This window comes from Petromyzon marinus, chromosome 47 (assembly GCF_048934315.1).
Source record: "Petromyzon marinus isolate PM22_M1 ecotype Great Lakes invasive population chromosome 47, UKy_Petmar_22M1.pri1.0, whole genome shotgun sequence".
NCBI classification, from domain to species: Eukaryota; Metazoa; Chordata; class Hyperoartia; order Petromyzontiformes; family Petromyzontidae; genus Petromyzon; species Petromyzon marinus.
This window is the reverse complement of record NC_133713.1, coordinates 11,864,858-11,883,689: the sequence shown is the minus strand read 5'-3', so window position 1 is coordinate 11,883,689 and position 18,832 is coordinate 11,864,858. Positions and strand designations below refer to the sequence as shown.

The following is an 18,832-nucleotide window of genomic DNA, read 5'->3' as shown; positions in this document are numbered from 1 at the left end:
GACAGACATTCATGCACAGATGCACTACAATTATATTGTTCAGCATAAATATATATAAGTGGATGTCTCTCCGTGTGACTAGCAGATAATTAATCCACCGTGAACAGAGGATATTTCATTCTCTACCCCCCACACACACACCACACACACCCCCACACACCACACACACACCCCCACACACCACACACACCTACACCACACACCCACACACACCTACACCACACACACCACACACCTACACCACACCCCCACACACCTACACCACACACCACACACCCCTACACCACACACACCTACACCACACACACCTACACCACACACACCTACACCACACACCTACACCACACACACCTACACCACACACACCTACACCACACACACCTACACCACACACACACACCCACACACCCCACCACACACCCACACACCACACACACCTACACCACACACACACACCTACACCACACACCCACACACCACACACACCTACACCACACACACCACACACACACCCACACACCACACGCACACCTACACCACACACACACCGTCCTCACAATGGCGTGGCCGTGCGTCAACCGGGCTTGCTGCCTGGCTCGCTGCTGGAACCAGCTGGACGTGGACGACATCTCAATCCCTCTCACTCACGCTACATTCGCCGAGGAATCTTTACTGCCACCAGCAAACGAAGCTTCCGCCGCCAATTCTGGCGGTGGCCATCCGGGACCCGGGCATCCTCATCCTCATCAGCAGCAGCAGCAAGGGCTGGGGGTGAGCGGTGGTGGCGGGGATGCTGCTGCTAATGCCCGTGAAGCGCCTGCGCCTGAGAAGCCATCGAGCCAAGGGGCGTCTCGCTCGGTGACCCGCAGTGACTACAGGGCGTGGAGGGTAAAGCGCGAGCCGAGCTGTAAGCCGCGCAGGGAGTACCTCCCGCCAGAAGACCCCTTCTCGAACGACACTCAGTACAAGGCGGACTTCAGGGTGTGGCCTCTACACAGGCGCGAGAAGCCACAGTGGGGTCATCATCACCACGATCAACTTCAGCAGCAGCAGCAGCAGCTGCTACCCCACCAACAGCACCACTGTCACCAGCAGCAGCAGCAAGACTCTGTGTACACGAGGCTGCTGGGTGAAGACGCCACGGGGCGAGACGGTGGAGGGATGGTGGGGCCGGGTGGCGACGGGGAGGGAGAGCCTCTTGTCAAGAAGCACGGCGCGGAGTCGAAAGCCCTCCTGGCCATGGCTCGAGAGGTCTGCATCATGCCCGTGCAGGCCACCACCAGGTGCGCGTGTGCGTCTCCTCTCCGCGTGTGCGTCTCTCTCTTTCTGTGTGTGCGTCTCTCTCTCTCCACGTGTGCGTCTCTCTCTCTCTCCACGTGTGCGTCTCTCTCTCTCTCCGCGTGTGCGTCTCTCTCTCTCCACGTGTGCGTCTCTCTCTCTCCACGTGTGCGTCTCTTTCTCTCTCCACGTGTGCGTCTCTCTCTCTCTCCACGTGTGCGTCTCTCTCTCTCTCCACGTGTGCGTCTCTCTCTCTCCACGTGTACGTCTCTCTCTCCACGTGTGCGTCTCTCTCTCTCTCCACGTGTGCGTCTCTCTCTCTCCACGTCTGCGTCTCTCCACGTGTGCATCTCTCTCTCTCTCCACGTGTGCGTCTCTCTCTCTCCACGTGTGCGTCTCTCTCTCTCTCCACGTGTGCGTCTCTCTCCACGTGTGCGTCTCTCTCTCTCTCCACGTGTGCGTCTCTCTCCACGTGTGCGTCTCTTTCTCTCTCCACGTGTGCGTCTCTCTCTCTCCACGTCTGCGTCTCTCTCCACGTGTGCATCTCTCTCTCCACGTGTGCGTCTCTCTCTCTCCACGTGTGCGTCTCTCTCTCTCTCCACGTGTGCGTCTCTCTCCACGTGTGCGTCTCTCTCCACGTGTGCGTCTCTCTCTCTCCACGTGTGCGTCTCTCTCTCCACGTGTGCGTCTCTCTCTCCACGTGTGCGTCTCTCTCTTTCCACGTGTGCGTATCCTCTCTCTCCGCGTGTGCGTCTCTCTGGCGGCCGGGCGTGGGGATGGCCACCCACCCCCTAGTGTGCCGTGCCGGCCTTCATAGGTACTCGCTAACAGCAATTGCCCCAACAGTCTGTGCAGGCTATACGGGGGATCTTTGTCTCTGTGCGTGTCTCTCGATTTCCACTCACAGCCCTAAATGAGTACCTGGTGCGGTTGTGTCAGCATTCCCACTGATAAGTAGAGAAGTGGAGACCCGTCCAGAGTTTTGCCACCTTAGACAAAATGCTGCTGTGTTGGCTGATAAAAAAAAAAACATCGCACGATCATTTTAATATCGTCCAAAAATCAACACGTTCTTCAACAACACGGTAACATTAGAATACATTTCTTTATACAGTAATCGATAAGGTTTTCGCCAATGGCCCTGTTTCATAGCAGTCCCCTAAAACGTCACTGTACAATATAAATATATGAATAAAAGTTTTAATTTTATGTTTTCGCGTAACGCCGCGTTGTGGACCAGCGTGTCGAGACGTACGCGTTGCGAGTCGTGCCAACGTCGCAGCGGCATTACCAGATTTAAATAATGTCATCATGCGTCTAACCACTAATAAGAATGTGTCTAACACACATTCAACCGTTCACAAATTCATCTATTCACAAGTTTATTATTCGCAAACGTGAATATTCACATGTTCAATTACGTACCATTATTTTCACCCGACAAAATACACACCAAATACCTATAAGTTAATGCCTAATTAACATTAAAAAAACGAATCTCAATGTTAAATGGGAAAATAATATCTGTGAAACGTGCAAGGCTTAGAACAGCAGGCGGCGCACTGTGCCCGTGACGTGTGGCGGCCGCGTGAACGCGCCGGGTGGCGGAGACGGCGGCAGTCGCCCCGACGCTCGCAGAGCGGCACCCACTGTCATCGGTGCAAATCTTTAACTTGGCCCCGTTCATTGCACGGGCGTCGCGAGGCTGCGCTTTGCTGTGACCGAAAAATAACGCCTTGGTCACTCAGTCTCTCGTCCTTCTGTCCCTCTGACCCATTCATCCCTCTGTCTCTGACCCATCCATCCCTCTGTCTCTGACCCATCCATCCCTCTGTCTCTGACCCATCCATCCCTTTGTCTCTGGCCCATCCGTCCTTTTGTCTCTGACCCATCCATCCCTTTGTCTCTGGTCCATCCATCCCTCTGTCTCTGACCCATTCATCCCTCTGTCTCTGGCCCATCCATTCCTCTGTCTCTGACCCATCCATCCCTCTGTCTCTGGCCCATTCATCCCTCTGTCTCTGGCCCATCCATCTCTCTGTCTCTGACCCATCCATCCCTCTGTCTCTGACCCATCCATCCCTCTGTCTCTGACCCATCCATCCCTTTGTCTCTGGCCCATCCATCCCTCTGTCTCTGGTCCATCCATCCCTCTGTCTCTGACCCATCCATCCCTCTGTCTCTGACCCATCCATCCCTCTGTCTCTGGCCCATCCATCTCTCTGTCTCTGACCCATCCATCCTTCTGTCTCTGACCCATCCATCCCTCTGTCTCTGACCCATCCATCCCTCTGTCTCTGACCCATCCATCCCTCTGTCTCTGGTCCATCCATCCCTCTGTCTCTGACCCATTCATCCCTCTGTCTCTGACCCATCCATCCCTCTGTCTCTGGTCCATCCATCCCTCTGTCTCTGGCCCATCCATCCCTCTGTCTCTGACCCATCCATCCCTCTGTCTCTGACCCATCCATCCCTCTGTCTCTGGCCCATTCATCCCTCTGTCTCTGGTCCATCCATCCCTCTGTCTCTGACCCATTCATCCCTCTGTCTCTGGCCCATCCATTCCTCTGTCTCTGACCCATCCATCCCTCTGTCTCTGGCCCATTCATCCCTCTGTCTCTGGCCCATCCATCTCTCTGTCTCTGACCCATCCATCCCTCTGTCTCTGACCCATCCATCCCTCTGTCTCTGACCCATCCATCCCTTTGTCTCTGGCCCATCCATCCCTCTGTCTCTGGTCCATCCATCCCTCTGTCTCTGACCCATCCATCCCTCTGTCTCTGACCCATCCATCCCTCTGTCTCTGGCCCATCCATCTCTCTGTCTCTGACCCATCCATCCCTCTGTCTCTGACCCATCCATCCCTCTGTCTCTGACCCATCCATCCCTCTGTCTCTGACCCATCCATCCCTCTGTCTCTGGTCCATCCATCCCTCTGTCTCTGACCCATTCATCCCTCTGTCTCTGACCCATCCATCCCTCTGTCTCTGGTCCATCCATCCCTCTGTCTCTGGCCCATCCATCCCTCTGTCTCTGACCCATCCATCCCTCTGTCTCTGACCCATCCATCCCTCTGTCTCTCTGACCCTTCCGTCTCTCTGTCTGTCTGATCCATGTGCTTATTTACGATCCATCCATTGATTAATCTATCTATCCCATCTTTCTATGCACTCAATAAATCATCTGTCCTTTTGTCCGAATAGTAGATCCGGCCGTATGTCCTATCCATCCGTTCGTCGAACCGCCCCTTCCGTCTCTATGATCCATCCATCAATCTTTTTCCGTCTGTCTGTCCCTTCAAGGGCGCTTCAGATGTTGCCATGAAAGCCGGATAACCCCTAAACCGATCGCTGTTTTACTTACCGCATGGGGTTACCAATCGCACCGCTTAGATCCTGTGTGCTCTTTGGGTGGAATTGCCGATTAAATACTATATGTATATTTTAATTGCGACGTTGTTCATGATTTGTGTTCATGTTGCATGCTATGGTAATTAGCACAGATGCGTCAGAGCCGTGCTCCTGCTCTCCTCCGGATCAGGGCTGTTAAAACCGATTATTATTTTGCATTCCCAGCAACTGCATTACAAAAACGGTTAAACCGGTTAAAACCGGTTCACCAGTGCCCTGCACAAATCGAAGTATGTCTCGAGCAATAAACATAACAGATTCACCTTTTGAATTGAAAAACCTTGCAGTCCGGCATGGAAGAGTAGACCAATTACCCCTCCAGAGCTACCTTTAGTGGAGCCCCTGCTGCCCGACAGTGACGCGAGCGAGCAGTTGCAGGGCCGCGCCTTTACATTCGAACTGAGAATGCGTGGAAATGAGTCACGCCACGCCACGCCATGTGTACGATTTCACCGTGAATTCGTGACAAAAAATCCACTCGAATCGATTGATTCCCCCCCTCTCCCCCCCGTCCCTGTTCAGGACTTTTTTTGTCTCAGACCTGGTAACTGCTTCTGAAAACGGTTACCGGTTTTTTAACGGTTATCTTCGAACGACCTTAAGCGGGCCCTAGCAAATCTCCCACTGTTACAGTGCTGAAGAGTCCGTGATTACCAATCAGCAGGTGCGTGCAGTGTGCAGTGAAGGTCACAAGGGCTGCGGAGAGGCACTGCGTTTGAGTGCGTGCTGCTCGCTTGGCTCTGGCGTCTCGGCAACCGGACGGCTCCTGAGCCGCGTGCGGCTCTTTAAAGACCTCGCTCCGTGACAGTTATTTATCAAGGCCCTACCACCGCCCCGTGTTCACATGCATTGCATTGCGGCTCTTGAAATATTGAATTTGTTAATGAATTCGAAAACAAACAATAAATGTGTCTCTTCTTGATAGTTTGGTTGCCGACCCCTGGCTGAGCTGGTCGAATGCCCCAGCAAGCGAGCAGCGAAGGAACGGAGGCTCACGTAATGGATTGGCTTGTCAGCTCGTTTTTTTACGTCACGTCTCTATTCATCTATTCCTCCCAAGTTCATCCCGATTTGGCAATTGGTATCATTTCGTGATGAGAAGAAGAGTCCACGAAGAACTCCCGCAGAGGACTTGCAACCCTCCGTGTTAAGAGACTGACCCACGTAAGCGGCTGCCACAGAGCTACCACTGAGATCCCATCAAGCGAACCTCTGATCACTTCCCCTACCCACCCTGCTACGGGGAGCATTGTCTGTGACGTGACACGCGTTGAGTTGCTGAGGCTGTCAAAGCGCCCTGCGGTCACCTTTGTGCCGCACAGGGGACAGCTCCCACCCGGGGGGTTACCTGCGCTGATCTGAAACGAACACGTGATAAGGTGGCGCTCATAACACACAAAGTGAATGCCACAAATGAACCAAAATACCTCGCTGATCTCGTCAATGAGTATGAACCATCATCACGCAAACTCCGGTCATCCCCACAGCAGCGGCTTTTGGTCGGCAATCAAACAAAGACGGTCACCGCATCGCGCGCTTTCAGATACGCTTATGCGCCCGTCTGGAACGCTCTTCCTTCCGATATTAGGTAACCATCGGAGTAATGCACCTTTAAATGATCTAGATTGAAAAATATATTTTTTTAGAGCTGCTTTTCGCGTTTAGTTTGTTGTCCTTCCCCCGCACCTCCGATTAACACGGTTGACTACGTAGGGTGCGATAGAAGTCCAACATGCGTACTTATATACGAACGTGAAAGAAGGCCGGCCGTTGGAAGGGCCGAGAGGGGGGCGGCGCTAACCCGCGTGGTTGCGCGCAGGCCGGACGCCCGGCAGGAGACGTCACCTCGCAGGAAGCGCGTGACCCCAGCGTCGTCCTCCTCCCCGGAGTCACGCCGCCCGCGAACCCCCACGACCACGACGGCGGCCCCGCGTCGTGACCTCTCGTCCCGCGCGGGGCCCCCGCCCGCCAGGCACAGCCGCTCGCCGGGGCCGCCCCCCGCCGCGGTGGCGGTGGAGAAGGGGGGGGGCGACGGCGCGGGAGCACCCGGAGGGGGGCGCGGACGGAGGGGATCGTCGAGGCGCGGCCGGAAGGTGAGCGTCTTGACGGCTACGGGCGGTCGCGTCACAATCAGAATGATTATTTGGGCTGGAGGAATCCGATGAGCTACTGTATGAAGCTCGTTTTAACCGACGGCCGATATGGGCGGTTCTGGAAGTTACAACGGCAAACGTGAGGCTGCGTGACCGCCGGAATGTAATAAAACATACTCTTTGGGTCTTTCGGTAAAGTCACGGAGATAGAAAGATAATAGATCACGACGTTTCGATCGCAACACGATTGCTTCTGTTGCGATCGAAGCGTCGTGATTTTTTATGATTTGTTCTATCTACGTGATTTTACCGAAAGACCCAAAGAGTATGGATTCCTGCAGTCACGAAAGCTTCAAATCAAGGAATGAAATATGTTTATATTCACGTGGAGAGACGAATGTAGAAAGGAGGAATTTTTGTCCGTGTATGGCTGTATGTATATTGAAAGCGCCGAGAGTTAACTGCAGGCAACGGGAGAGAGAATCGGTAGACATAACCGTGGCGTTGATTGAGATCTCCTCAACACGTGGGTGGCTCGCAATGGCCGTGTGGGAGACGCCGTGCCAGGGCTCATGAGATGCCACGCGGGAGTCGCTTTCTCTCAGGAGCTCATTTTGGACGTGTCAGAGACACAGCGGTGCTGGCTGTCATAGCAATTTGGAACGTCGATGGCTGCCTTAGAGCCACCGCGCTCATTTAATTGGGGAGAAGCTTCGCCTTTGTGGTCGCCAGGTCAAGGCGAGGGGTCACCGCAGCCAACATCGTCGACGCTGCCGCACCTCGCCGCAAGCCGATCGCCGCCCTGGGATGACGGGCGGTGCCGGCGTTGGCTGAGCGGGCGGTCGAGGTTGGGTGTCGCTTGAGTATCGAGGTCACGTGAGGCAGCTTTGGAATCGATCGCAACGACCTCGGGCAACGTCGCCCGGCTCGGATGGTGCGGGAGCAGGAGGGGGGGCTGAGCTCTCTTCCCGCGTCCGGCTCGGAGAGGTCGGTCGCGTGGCCCCGCGGTGCTCGCGAGTTGGCTGGTGATGGTGAGCACCGCGTTCTCCTCCCTCTGAACTCCCCCCCCCCCCACCCCCACCCTAAGCAGAGTGGATCCCAGGAGAACGACGCCGCCGGGCCGGCGGCCGGGGGGACGGCCACGACGAGGGCCGGCAGCGAGAGCCCCCGACCCGTCCGCCGCCCGCCCCGCGCGGCGGGCCCCAGGTTCGAGTCCGGGTTGGGCTCCGGATCGGGGAGCGGTCCGGGTCCGGCTCCGGGTGAGGCGGCGGCGGCGGCGCCCCCGCGCCGAGCGATCGAGATTCCGTGCGGGCGGCCGGCGGCACGCGGAGGGGCCGGTGCCGCCAAGAGCGTCACCTTCGGGGAGAGGGCGGCCGAGGAGGAGGAGGCGGCGAGTGGGGCGGCGGAGAGGGGGGCGCGGGGGGCCGGGACGAGCGAGCGGCAGCAGAAGCGGAACGGCGTGGAGGCGCCCACGCGGGAGACGGACCCCGGGGCGACGACGGGCGTGGCGGGGCCAGGGTCTGAACCCGGTGATTTGCCAGGGGGTGCAGCGGTGGGTGGAGCGGCCAACGCGGCCGGAGCGGGGTCTGGGCAAGGCAATGCAGCGGGCGGTCGAGGTGTGAGTGGAGTAGGGGGCGTGGCACTTGGAGGGCCCGGGCATGGTCCCCTAACCGGCGGTGCCGCATCAGGCGGAGTGGGGGGCTTGTCTGGGAGTGGAGTGGGGGGCGTGTCGGGGTCTGGGCAATGTCCCGTCACCACTGGTACGGCGGTGGGTAGTGGACCAGGGGGCTTGGCTGGCGGCGGAGGTGGTTGCTTGATGGGGAGCATGATCGGTGCCGGAGCAGGGGGCATTCTGGAGGGCAAGGCCGGTGGGTTTGTTGGGGCCACGGCAGGGCCTGGAGTCGCCGGCGTCAGCGATGAGGCTGCAGTCGTTTTGACGAAGTTGAACGGAGCGGATTTCTTGGGTGTAGGGGATGAGAAGGGAGACATTAATCAGGCAGAGCCCAAGAAGGCAGGGTAGCGCTGCAGGGACGCAGCAAAGTGCGTACACAGTTGTCATTTGATAGACTCGTAATACGGTAATGATTGCTTGCTTTGCCCATGAATGTCTCCTTCTCTGAGTCTCAAGACTCGTGTTCATGAGGGTCCTGCTTGGGATGTATAACCAAGCTCTTCTTATATTAATGCTTTCCAACGAAGGTTGAAAACCTTAATGCACAACACCATCTGTTCATCTTTAGTGAGGGGGGGGGGGGGTCGATAACTCCTTTAAAGAAGATCCAATAGAAGCAAAACTCTTGCGTAGAGTCGCGTTGCTACAAGGGATCTACCTTCTGGGCAACTTTATCGTAGGGTTTCCCGAAACGGGGGAATTGAAACACAAAAGGCCAGCACTAGACATAGAACAAGCCTCTTTGGCCTAGACGATGACGTCACAGGGCACGCCCCTGGCGTCCATTGCAGGCGGTGCGTGGCTGGGCCTCGTTCTGGCGGCCCGGAAGGCGACGTCGGTCCTGCCAACTAAAACACTCTCGAGCCTGTTAGTTGGCGGGCGTTCCAGAACCCGTGCGTGACGCGGGAGTTTTATTTTGTTTTCTTCTTTAAATAAGTGCCAGGGGAATGCTCATTTGTACGAAGTGTGAACCTACTTGCTGCGCTGCCTCGCGTAGGCATCTCGATGCCGCCACGGAGGTGGGCGACTCCTCACACATGACGATGATGGCTCAGTCCATAATGATCTGGGCGTCGTAAATATACGAGTTCGTCAATTTAAACGTGGCTAATTGCCGCAATGGGGTCACGGTGAGCGATGTTCTGACCTTGCAATCCAGACGTCACTGGTTCGATTCGACCTCCGGGAGCGGCAATTGTAACAGTGGATGCAAGTTCCTTAACCCCCCTCCCCCCCCACCTCCCACCGCCTCTGTCCACCCAGCAGCACGATGAGTTCACCACAGCCGGTCGGCATGCTACGCGCGGTGGGGTGAAGTGTGGGTAGCCTCCACCCCGTCCAAGACGTCTTGTCAACGTGACAGTAGGCAATCACCTTCCATGAGCAGGCAATTGCAGGGCTGCTGGGCCTTTTTGCCCTAAAATTTCTCAAAGGTAAACGAGCCAGATCGGCCTTCACGAGTCACGTGGGCGCAGCGAGAGTGCCTGTGGGCCGCTTCCACCTTCACTGGGAGTCTGCTGCGTGTGTGCAGGCCACTCGTACAAATGCCACGAACGTTGTTTAAACGTCGGGCGATATAAAGTGGTTTGTTCGGTCGTGGCCATCGGACAGCGATCGAGGCGCGCATTGCTGAAACGCAACTGCCTGTAAAAATCCGGTGCCCATTTGCCAAATGGAACCGTTTATCGATAGCACTTACACACAGCACTTATACAGGTAGATGGCACACGGAGCTTTATTGTGTATTGGACAAGGTATGGGCTTAACTTTAGCTTTAGACAACAACAACAACAACAAAGACAAATAGCTGTTGATACGAGTTCTCGACAGCGCGAGCTTCGGGGGGAGCTCGCGCTGTGGCCTTAAAGAGTCGTCTCGCGCTTCGATCGCTTGCTCGCCCATTCCTCGATCGGGCCCGCCAACGCGTGCCGCCGCTGTGACGTCACGTGTCGGTGATTGGGCAAATACGGCCACGTGCACCTCGTGCAACGTTGGCGCGGGCGTCGTCGGTGCGTCGAGTGTGTTTGCGTGCGCGAATCATAATCGTCGTCATCGTCGTCATCGTCGTCATCATCATCGCCATCGTCGTCGCCGTACCTGTAGTCGTCATTGCTCATGTTATTACGCTCGTTAAAAGGGGAATTGGTAATCGATTGAAGTGTCGTTTGTCATTCCGCAGACACGTTACCGCTATCGCTTGTCGATGCAGGCCGAATGCTTCTTATTAGAAGTGGGGATTTGGATTTCTGCCGCTGGCACATTCCGAATTGCTGTCTGCTCCATAGTGGCGCGTGATTGGTGCTATCGCCGATGCCAGACGGTCGCGTCGCCGTTTAGCCGTTCGGCGTGCATGCCGGGCCGGGTGTACAGGGTTTGTAGCGCCACGCGGCACCGTCCACACCTCCAGCGTAGCGATGGCTGTCGCCTGATGAAGCTAGTTGTGATTACTGGCGAAACGTCGTACATGTTGTGGCTTGGCTCTCCAACACACCGCTGTGCTGTGCTAGTAACGAATTGGCCAGGTTCTGCTTATGGGACAACCCTTACTAGTTGGCTGTGTCGGGTGGTGGTGGGTTTAACGACACAACATTTATATATTTACGTGATCTAACCCAAAAAAACCTCTATTATGGATGGCCGAATTGTCATCCGGGTCTAACCGGGTCGACCACCCGCAAGATATTTCTGCACCCGGCACACCACATCCAGTATAACTCTCGCTATGGCTGTGGCTACCGCTCACGCGCCGCCTGCTCCAATCAGACCGCGACCCGGAGAAGGGGCGTATCGCCATTTGTGGGCATCACTCTTGGCGCTCTAATCGACTCTGAACCGAAACGTCACCGCCGTGGTCGTCGTCACACAGCACGATCCGCATCACTCACGAAGACTCTGAACGCATCGAGCGACGCTGCGGCAATTAGCGGCGTCGCTGATAATTGGGGGCTCGGATTGCAAGCGGCAGTCGGTGAGCCACAGCGGGAGGGGACGGGCGAGGGACCTGGAGAAGCGTCTCTGGCAGTGAGGCGGGCCCGGGAGCGCGCGCGTCACACCACACCAGGGCACGCGGCAGAGGAGAGTTGACCTCCCACGCAGTGAATGGATTTGTACATTTTGAGCAGGAGGGCGCCTGGCTACCCGATTGCCGTGGAGAATACGTGGGGGAGGGTAGAGTTGAGATCAAAACGACGCCACCACCATCATCGTGATCATCATTATTCCCAGCGAGTTCTCAAGCGTTCAAGTTGCCATTCATACAAGACACACATTACATTGTTAAAACTACACAACGCTTGGGTTTAGATATTGTAGCTACTAGTTTTAATTTATGTCTGAGTCAATCTAGGCGTGGGAGGGGGGGGGGGTCACAGGCTACATCTGCAGTTGTTGATGGTCAGAAAAAGGAATCAAACCTGGGTATCTGTGGTCGAGGCGCAGTGCAATATTATCATAGTAATAATAATGCCAGTTATCCAGAAAAGCCTCAATTGAGTCTCAAGACTCTTTATCCAGGAGGGTCTTGCTGTGGGATGTTTGGCCAACGCCATGAATGATGAGCATGCTTGGCTTCTTCGCGTAGGGGAGGAAGTGGAGACGAGCCAGCACGTGGACATTCGGCACCACCTGGCCAGCTCGCAGCCCCTCGCCCACAACACCTGTGGCAAGCGTTCGTGGTCATCCACGCGAGCACTCGGTCGGGCCTCACCAACGGTGATTTAGGCCCCATCCTTATATTCGGCTACTGATGCACACCTACGCACGTACGGTGACTTCCGTGCGGACAATCCAATGCGACTCCGTGCCGGGTTATTGCAAAGCGTTCCCTTGCCGGTGCGGTGCACGTGTCATCGGTGCACGTGTCATCGGTGCACGTGTCATCGGTGCACGTGTCATCGCAAAGCTCAATTCGTCGAGATTAATCAACGTAGTGACGCATTCCCTACGCGCCCCTCCTCCCAGTGGCCGCCGTTCACGGCCACGCTACCAGCGAACCGGGCACTCGTTTCAGTCCAAGTCGACCTAGTGGATGCGCAAGCTGTGGTCCGACTGGCACTGTGCGTCATCGTAGGGAATGGAGCCCCCCCCCCCCCCGGCTTCATGGCGCCGTGTGAACCACGACACACAGACACGTGGTCTAAATGGTTGGGAAACGATTTGCTCAACAAAAGGTTATGTGACCCAACTTTGGGCTTATTTTGAAGCCTTGCATTGCATATTTTCTTATGTATTCTCTCCGTGTGTGTATGTGTGATATACTACAATGATATACAACAGTCTGTGAGTATAGATGAATGCATGTCTTGTCAAAGTTAAATTGCTCTCATTATTCAAAGTGAAGTCAGAGCAGCTTTATCCTCAACCTTGGGCAGTATTCATTTCTCCCGGTGGTCCCGAGCCAGCGGTGTAAATTCCACATTCTTACGACGGGGACCAGTATGTCCACCCTCATTAGGTGTGTTGCAGAGGAAGATGTGTGTCAATTCTGGGAGAGAAAGACAGCAACAGCGATGGCATCGGTCTTCGGATTCACCACTCAGTCTTCTTTAGCAGCCGTGAATCAAATTGACGTGGCTCGCCATTTAACTCGGTGGCCGAGACTCAAGATTATTGACTCGATGTGGATCGGAGAACTCTGCACCAGGATGCGGTTTTCAATCTCGGTACGAGGGGCGAAGGGACATTTAACGTGGGCCTGTCTGGAAAAGTTGGAGCTACTCGCAAACGGCGAACGCTGTGCTTAGAAGCGAGTTTCGAGTTTATGCTGTGCGGCCAGTAGCTGGGAAGTCAGGAGGCCAGGAGAGAGTCGCATTCGCAAGGGTGACCTGGGGCGTTCGTCTTGCCAGTCGGGCCTGACGATCGCCGCTGTATGTGTACGCGCGACCCCACGTGAGTGATGTTCGGTGGGACTTTCGAATTTGCGAATGACCTCACGGGATCTTTAACGCCCAGCGGTGAAGCAGGCGGCGCGTGGAATTGTGGGGGTAAACGCACACCGCAGGATTAAGTCAGAGGAAGGGGCCACACAATTTTACGGCAACAGATTAGCACCGTAGTGAAATAAAAAATAGTTTCTGTGGTCGTTCAATGGATTGAGAAACAGGTGGGAAAACGTTCCGAGAGAAGTCTTGCTTATCGGCAAATCAAATTCAAGAGAAATCTGGAGACACCTCACACGTCCGGCGCGGCGTCCAGATCAGATCCCAGTGGCGTCTGCGCTTCTTCCCAGGCGGAGAGCCGGTCACGGGGTCAGGAGCCCGTGGTGGCGAAGCGACGTGAGCAGAGGGCGCCGGCGAGTGGCGGTGTGGGGGTTAAAGCCCTGGGACTGCGATGATGGTGCAATACTGATCGATCGATAATGGTACAGTACTTATCAATCGAAAGATGATGGTATAGTACTGGTCGATCGATGAACCAAGTGCACTGCACATGAAGGGAACCCCGCAGAGGAATAGCGCAGCTTCGTCAAGGTCACTCGCTGCTCTCCGTATGGGACCACGAACTCTTCCTTTAGCCCTCGTAAGTCCAACACGCTTGAAGCCTTCTGCCCATAAAAGCAGAGCACCCAATGGCATCACGTTAATAGGCAGCGGCTCGCTGATGACACTCATTTATGACTTTGCTCTCTGTAATATTATCAACGTCGTCATTGCGAATATTAAACCGGAGTGTCGAGAGCTAACTCCTGCATTTGAGACTCCGCACCTCCTGAAATATAAATGAACGTCGGTAACCTACTTGCTGTACTGTATCTCTGCCCCACCTGCCCAGTCGGTGGTGTCGATGTGTGAGTGGCCTGCTGTGTCGCAATTCTGTCTAACCTGTGGCTGCCAGTGGCGTGCAATAAAAACAGTCTGTGCTCAATTGAATGTCACGAGCGTGGTGATCAATTCTTACCATGGGATGGGGTGAATTAGTCGACATTATTTATATTATCAATGTCTTCATCGATGTCATTAACAAAATCATCATCATCATCAACACTATCATCATCATCATTGAAGCTGCCGCTACCATAACCACCATCAAAACGACCACCACTGCCGTCTGGGTTTGACCCGGTAGGGACGGGGAACTGGCGTCTGTGTTCAGGTGGCAGCAGCCGGCGTTGATTTGTACCGAGGCCTGGTGCCGGCGTTGCTGTGTTGAACTTCATTCCGGCAAAACTGCACAGAGTTGACGATCGACCTCGCGCTGATGGAGCGATGCGTCCGGGTTGGGTCTCCAGTGGGGTTGGTGGCTTCCCTGCCACGACGTCTCTCAGGTGAATTCAACCGAGGAGAACAGCAGCCCAGGGGCACATCCAATCGGTCTCCGATCACACTCCGGGAGGAACCCAGTGTGTTCGATTTTGGCCATAACCTTACGAACTATTCATATTAGTTATTTAGATAAGTAGACTTTAAACTACGTGCTGCATAGAGGTCTTCAATGGGGATTGCCGCAATCCTTCTCACGAAGCGACAGTAAAAAATATATTTGCGAAATGACGGTGCTGCTCATCCGGTCTACTATTTACAAAAGCGATGTGCAATGTCGTGGGACTCCACTTCAAAATCACACAATGGACAGGTTCGTGGCATGCTGATGAGAAGCCACCGTTGAACCCCAGCGGGGTCCAGCGTGTGCTGCAATCATCGCCGTGCGTCAGCCAGAAACCCCACCACACACAATGTCGTTTCATGTCGGCGAAGGTCGCAGTTGGGGACTTTTGAAGGGACGAAATCAACAGAAACAAAAAACCCGAAATGTATTTTAATAAATTTGCATGCCAAGAAAATTTTTACTTCCCCCATAACGTGTAAAACTGAGTGTCCACTCGAAGGACATTAATCCCACACATTCCTCAATCCACCAACGGACCAAGACCTCGCCACGCCACGCTTGGTCGTCATGTTGGGGGGTCTCCATACTTCACCACAGGCGTGGTGAATGCTTTCGGGGGGCAGCACAGATTCATCACGGTCGGTTACGTACGGGACGAAATAAGTTCAACAAACAAACGGTAGAGCTGATTGGCTCACAGGTGCCGTCATCACGTGTATCCCTCGCTTTCAGACTGAGACAGGAGAACTATCTGCCTGTCGCCTGATGAGACTGCTTGTTGTTGTAATTACCGGCGACATGTCATGGCACTCGAATTGTAAATGTTGCAGTGGGTTTACTCTCCAACACACAACCGGTTAGTGCTGCTCTAGCAACGAATTGGCACGTTCTGTCCACGTGACTAACCTTACTAACTGGCCTGTGTCGGCTGATGGCGGGTTTAACGACAAATTTATGTTCAAGCGATCTCACCCCAACCCCCCCCCCCCCCCCTATATTATTGATACATCTCGAACGTGTATATACGTCTCGCTTGAGCCGCCGTGGCCGGGAATCGAACGAGGTGGGCTACCACCGGGCCACGGCTCCACCCCCCGGTGGAAATTTACAGTCTGCAAAATAAACAATAAATAATTGGTACATTTTGCAAGCGTTACCAATGTGAGCTCAACGCATTTTCTACAGGACGTGTCTCTCGTAACGTGAATGATACGTTAACTCAATGTCCCGTTGTATCGTCGCGTTTAGCGCCCAGGATAAAGTTGATTCTACTGCTCAAGAAAACAAAGATCTCGCTGCTCAAATATGTAATGAGACAGTTCCTCATCTTTATTGGTGGCCCTAAGTCACGGGGGGAAATTCCACATTCCCATGGTGGTGGTGGGGGAGGCAGTCTCTACGTTAGGCAATCACTTTTGAGAAGTGAATAACTCTTGATGATGATGATAATACTATTAAAGTAACAACAGAAAGACAGGGCGTATGGAATTCATGTGAATCACCCAGAATCCGCCCGATGGCTCCAGATCCTGGACCCTAAAGCAAGATTGATTTTGGAGAGTGCATGAACGCGCGATCACCCTGCATAGTGTGGGGGGCTGTGTGGAGGTCATCACAGGGGACCATTGTAATCAAGACTCCTATGCTGCCACCCTCTTTTCTTTCCGCCTTGACCAACCCACACTGACCAGGGCGGTGAGGTCCTGCACGGATCGTCCGTCAAACAATCCGCAGGGCACGCATTGGCGCGGGGAGAGGCCTCGCCCAGCAGTGGATTCACAGCGAGGGGGGTGTCGCGGCACCGCACGCGGCTCTGCGTTTTTCCCGCGTGGCCACTCCGCCGCTGTTTTTGTGCCCCCACCACGCACTCGAGCGCGCACGGTTTACGAGAAGCAGCCGCGAGGTGGGGACCTGACCAGCAGCGTGACGCCGCCGCCGCCGCCGCCGCCGCCACACAATCTGTAATCCTCCAGCTCGCAGGTGGTCAGACCCAAGCCCTCCAGCACAGCCAAGCCATGAGGAACTCCTCGAACATTTCTATTTTTAGTTCTCTTTACATGTTGATTTGTTTTTTTTTTAATAAAACATTGCTTTAAAATTTTTATTTTTTAGAGAATTAAAGGGGGGGGGTGGGGGGGCGCGTCACAAGACATCTGGACCACCCTGTACACAGCACAGTCAGCGAGTGTCATATATGGGCAGCACCGTCGCAATTAGTCAGAACTAAGTCACACACAGCCCTGAGGCAGTGGTGGAAATTCCACATTCGTTTAGCAGGGGGGGGGGGGGGGGGTGAATATTTCTGCATAATTCAACGACTGTCGACTTCCCTACGAAATGGTATCTTATTTAGTCGACCTCTGAGGGTTGTCGGGCTGAGCGGTCGAGCCGCTCGCTCGACCGCTCAGCCGCATGGATTCGCGTGGGCTCAGAGCACGAGACACCTCCAAAACAAAGACAAAGATCCCCCGTGTAGCCGTCACAGACTGTTGGGGCAAGTGCTGTTAGCGAGCACCTCCAATATATAAACAGTATATGCATATAGCGGGTTATAATGGCTGAAACGCAACACTGTAACAGTTCTATGAACCCCATCGTGTAAATTGCCATTGACGTGCCCAGCATCACTTTCTATTATCAATCCCAGCCACCTACGGAACTTGAAATGCGTGTTGTGCCATCGCAACTTCGACTTAGCTTCACAATGCGCGCATCAATTAACAAAAACCTGACATGTAATTAGTCAACAGTGAATTAACAACAGCCTGACATGTAATTAGTCAACAGTGAATTAACAACAGCCTGACATGTAATTAGTCAACAGTGAATTAACAACAGCCTGCCATGTAATTAGTCAACAGTGAATTAACAACAGTCTGACATGTAATTAGTCAACAGTGAATTAACAACAGTCTGACATGTAATTAGTCAACAGTGAATTAACAACAGCCTGACATGTAATTAGTCAACAGTGAATTAACAACAGCCTGACATGTAATTAGTCAACAGTGAATTAACAACAGCCTGACATGTAATTAGTCAACAGTGAATTAACAACAGCCTGACATGTAATTAGTCAACAGTGAATTAACAACAGCCTGACATGTAATTAGTCAACAGTGAATTAACAACAGCCTGACATGTAATTAGTCAACAGTGAATTAACAACAGCCTGCCATGTAATTAGTCAACAGTGAATTAACAACAGTCTGACATGTAATTAGTCAACAGTGAATTAACAACAGTCTGACATGTAATTAGTCAACAGTGAATTAACAACAGCCTGACATGTAATTAGTCAACAGTGAATTAACAACAGCCTGACATGTAATTAGTCAACAGTGAATTAACAACAGCCTGACATGTAATTAGTCAACAGTGAATTAACAACAGCCTGACATGTAATTAGTCAACAGTGAATTAACAACAGCCTGACATGTAATTAGTCAACAGTGAATTAACAACAGCCTGACATGTAATTAGTCAACAGTGAATTAACAACAGTCTGACATGTAATTAGTCAACAGTGAATTAACAACAGTCTGACATGTAATTAGTCAACAGTGAATTAACAACAGCCTGACATGTAATTAGTCAACAGTGAATTAACAACAGCCTGACATGTAATTAGTCAACAGTTAATTAACAACAGCCTGACATGTAATTAGTCAACAGTGAATTAACAACAGCCTAACATGTAATTAGTCAACAGTGAATTAACAACAGCCTAACATGTAGTTAGTCAACAGTGAATTAACAACAGTCTAACATGTAATTAGTCAACAGTGAATTAACAACAGCCTGACATGTAATTAGTCAACAGTGAATTAACAACAGCCTGACATGTAATTAACCAACAGTGAATTAACAACAGCCTGACATGTAATTAACCACAGTGAATTAACAACAGCCTGACATGTAATTAGTCAACAGTGAATTAACAACAGCCTAACATGTAATTAGTCAACAGTGAATTAACAACAGCCTGACATGTAATTAGTCAACAGTGAATTAACAACAGCCTGACATGTAATTAGTCAACAGTGAATTAACAA

General features: G+C 53.2%; 1 protein-coding gene across 1 annotated transcript; it reads left to right on the top strand.

Annotated features, from left to right (window-relative positions):
• Positions 1–428: 428 nt before the first annotated feature.
• Positions 429–14,320, top strand: LOC116952478 (uncharacterized). The gene is made up of 3 exons (XM_076074404.1): positions 429–1,283; positions 6,508–6,781; positions 7,872–14,320. Exons 1-3 carry the CDS (start codon positions 559–561, stop codon positions 8,799–8,801), a joined length of 1,929 nt encoding a protein of 642 aa, XP_075930519.1. The 5' UTR covers positions 429–558; the 3' UTR covers positions 8,802–14,320.
• Positions 14,321–18,832: the final 4,512 nt, after the last annotated feature.

Bases quoted from the DNA above. Each gene is read 5' to 3' on its own strand.
- LOC116952478 (XM_076074404.1), top strand. From the start codon at position 559: ATGGCGTGGCCGTGCGTCAACCGGGCTTGCTGCCTGGCTCGCTGCTGG. The intron at 1,284-6,507 runs GTGCGCGTGTGC...GGTTGCGCGCAG, and splicing joins CCCGTGCAGGCCACCACCAG to GCCGGACGCCCGGCAGGAGA. The intron at 6,782-7,871 runs GTGAGCGTCTTG...CACCCTAAGCAG, and splicing joins CGTCGAGGCGCGGCCGGAAG to AGTGGATCCCAGGAGAACGA.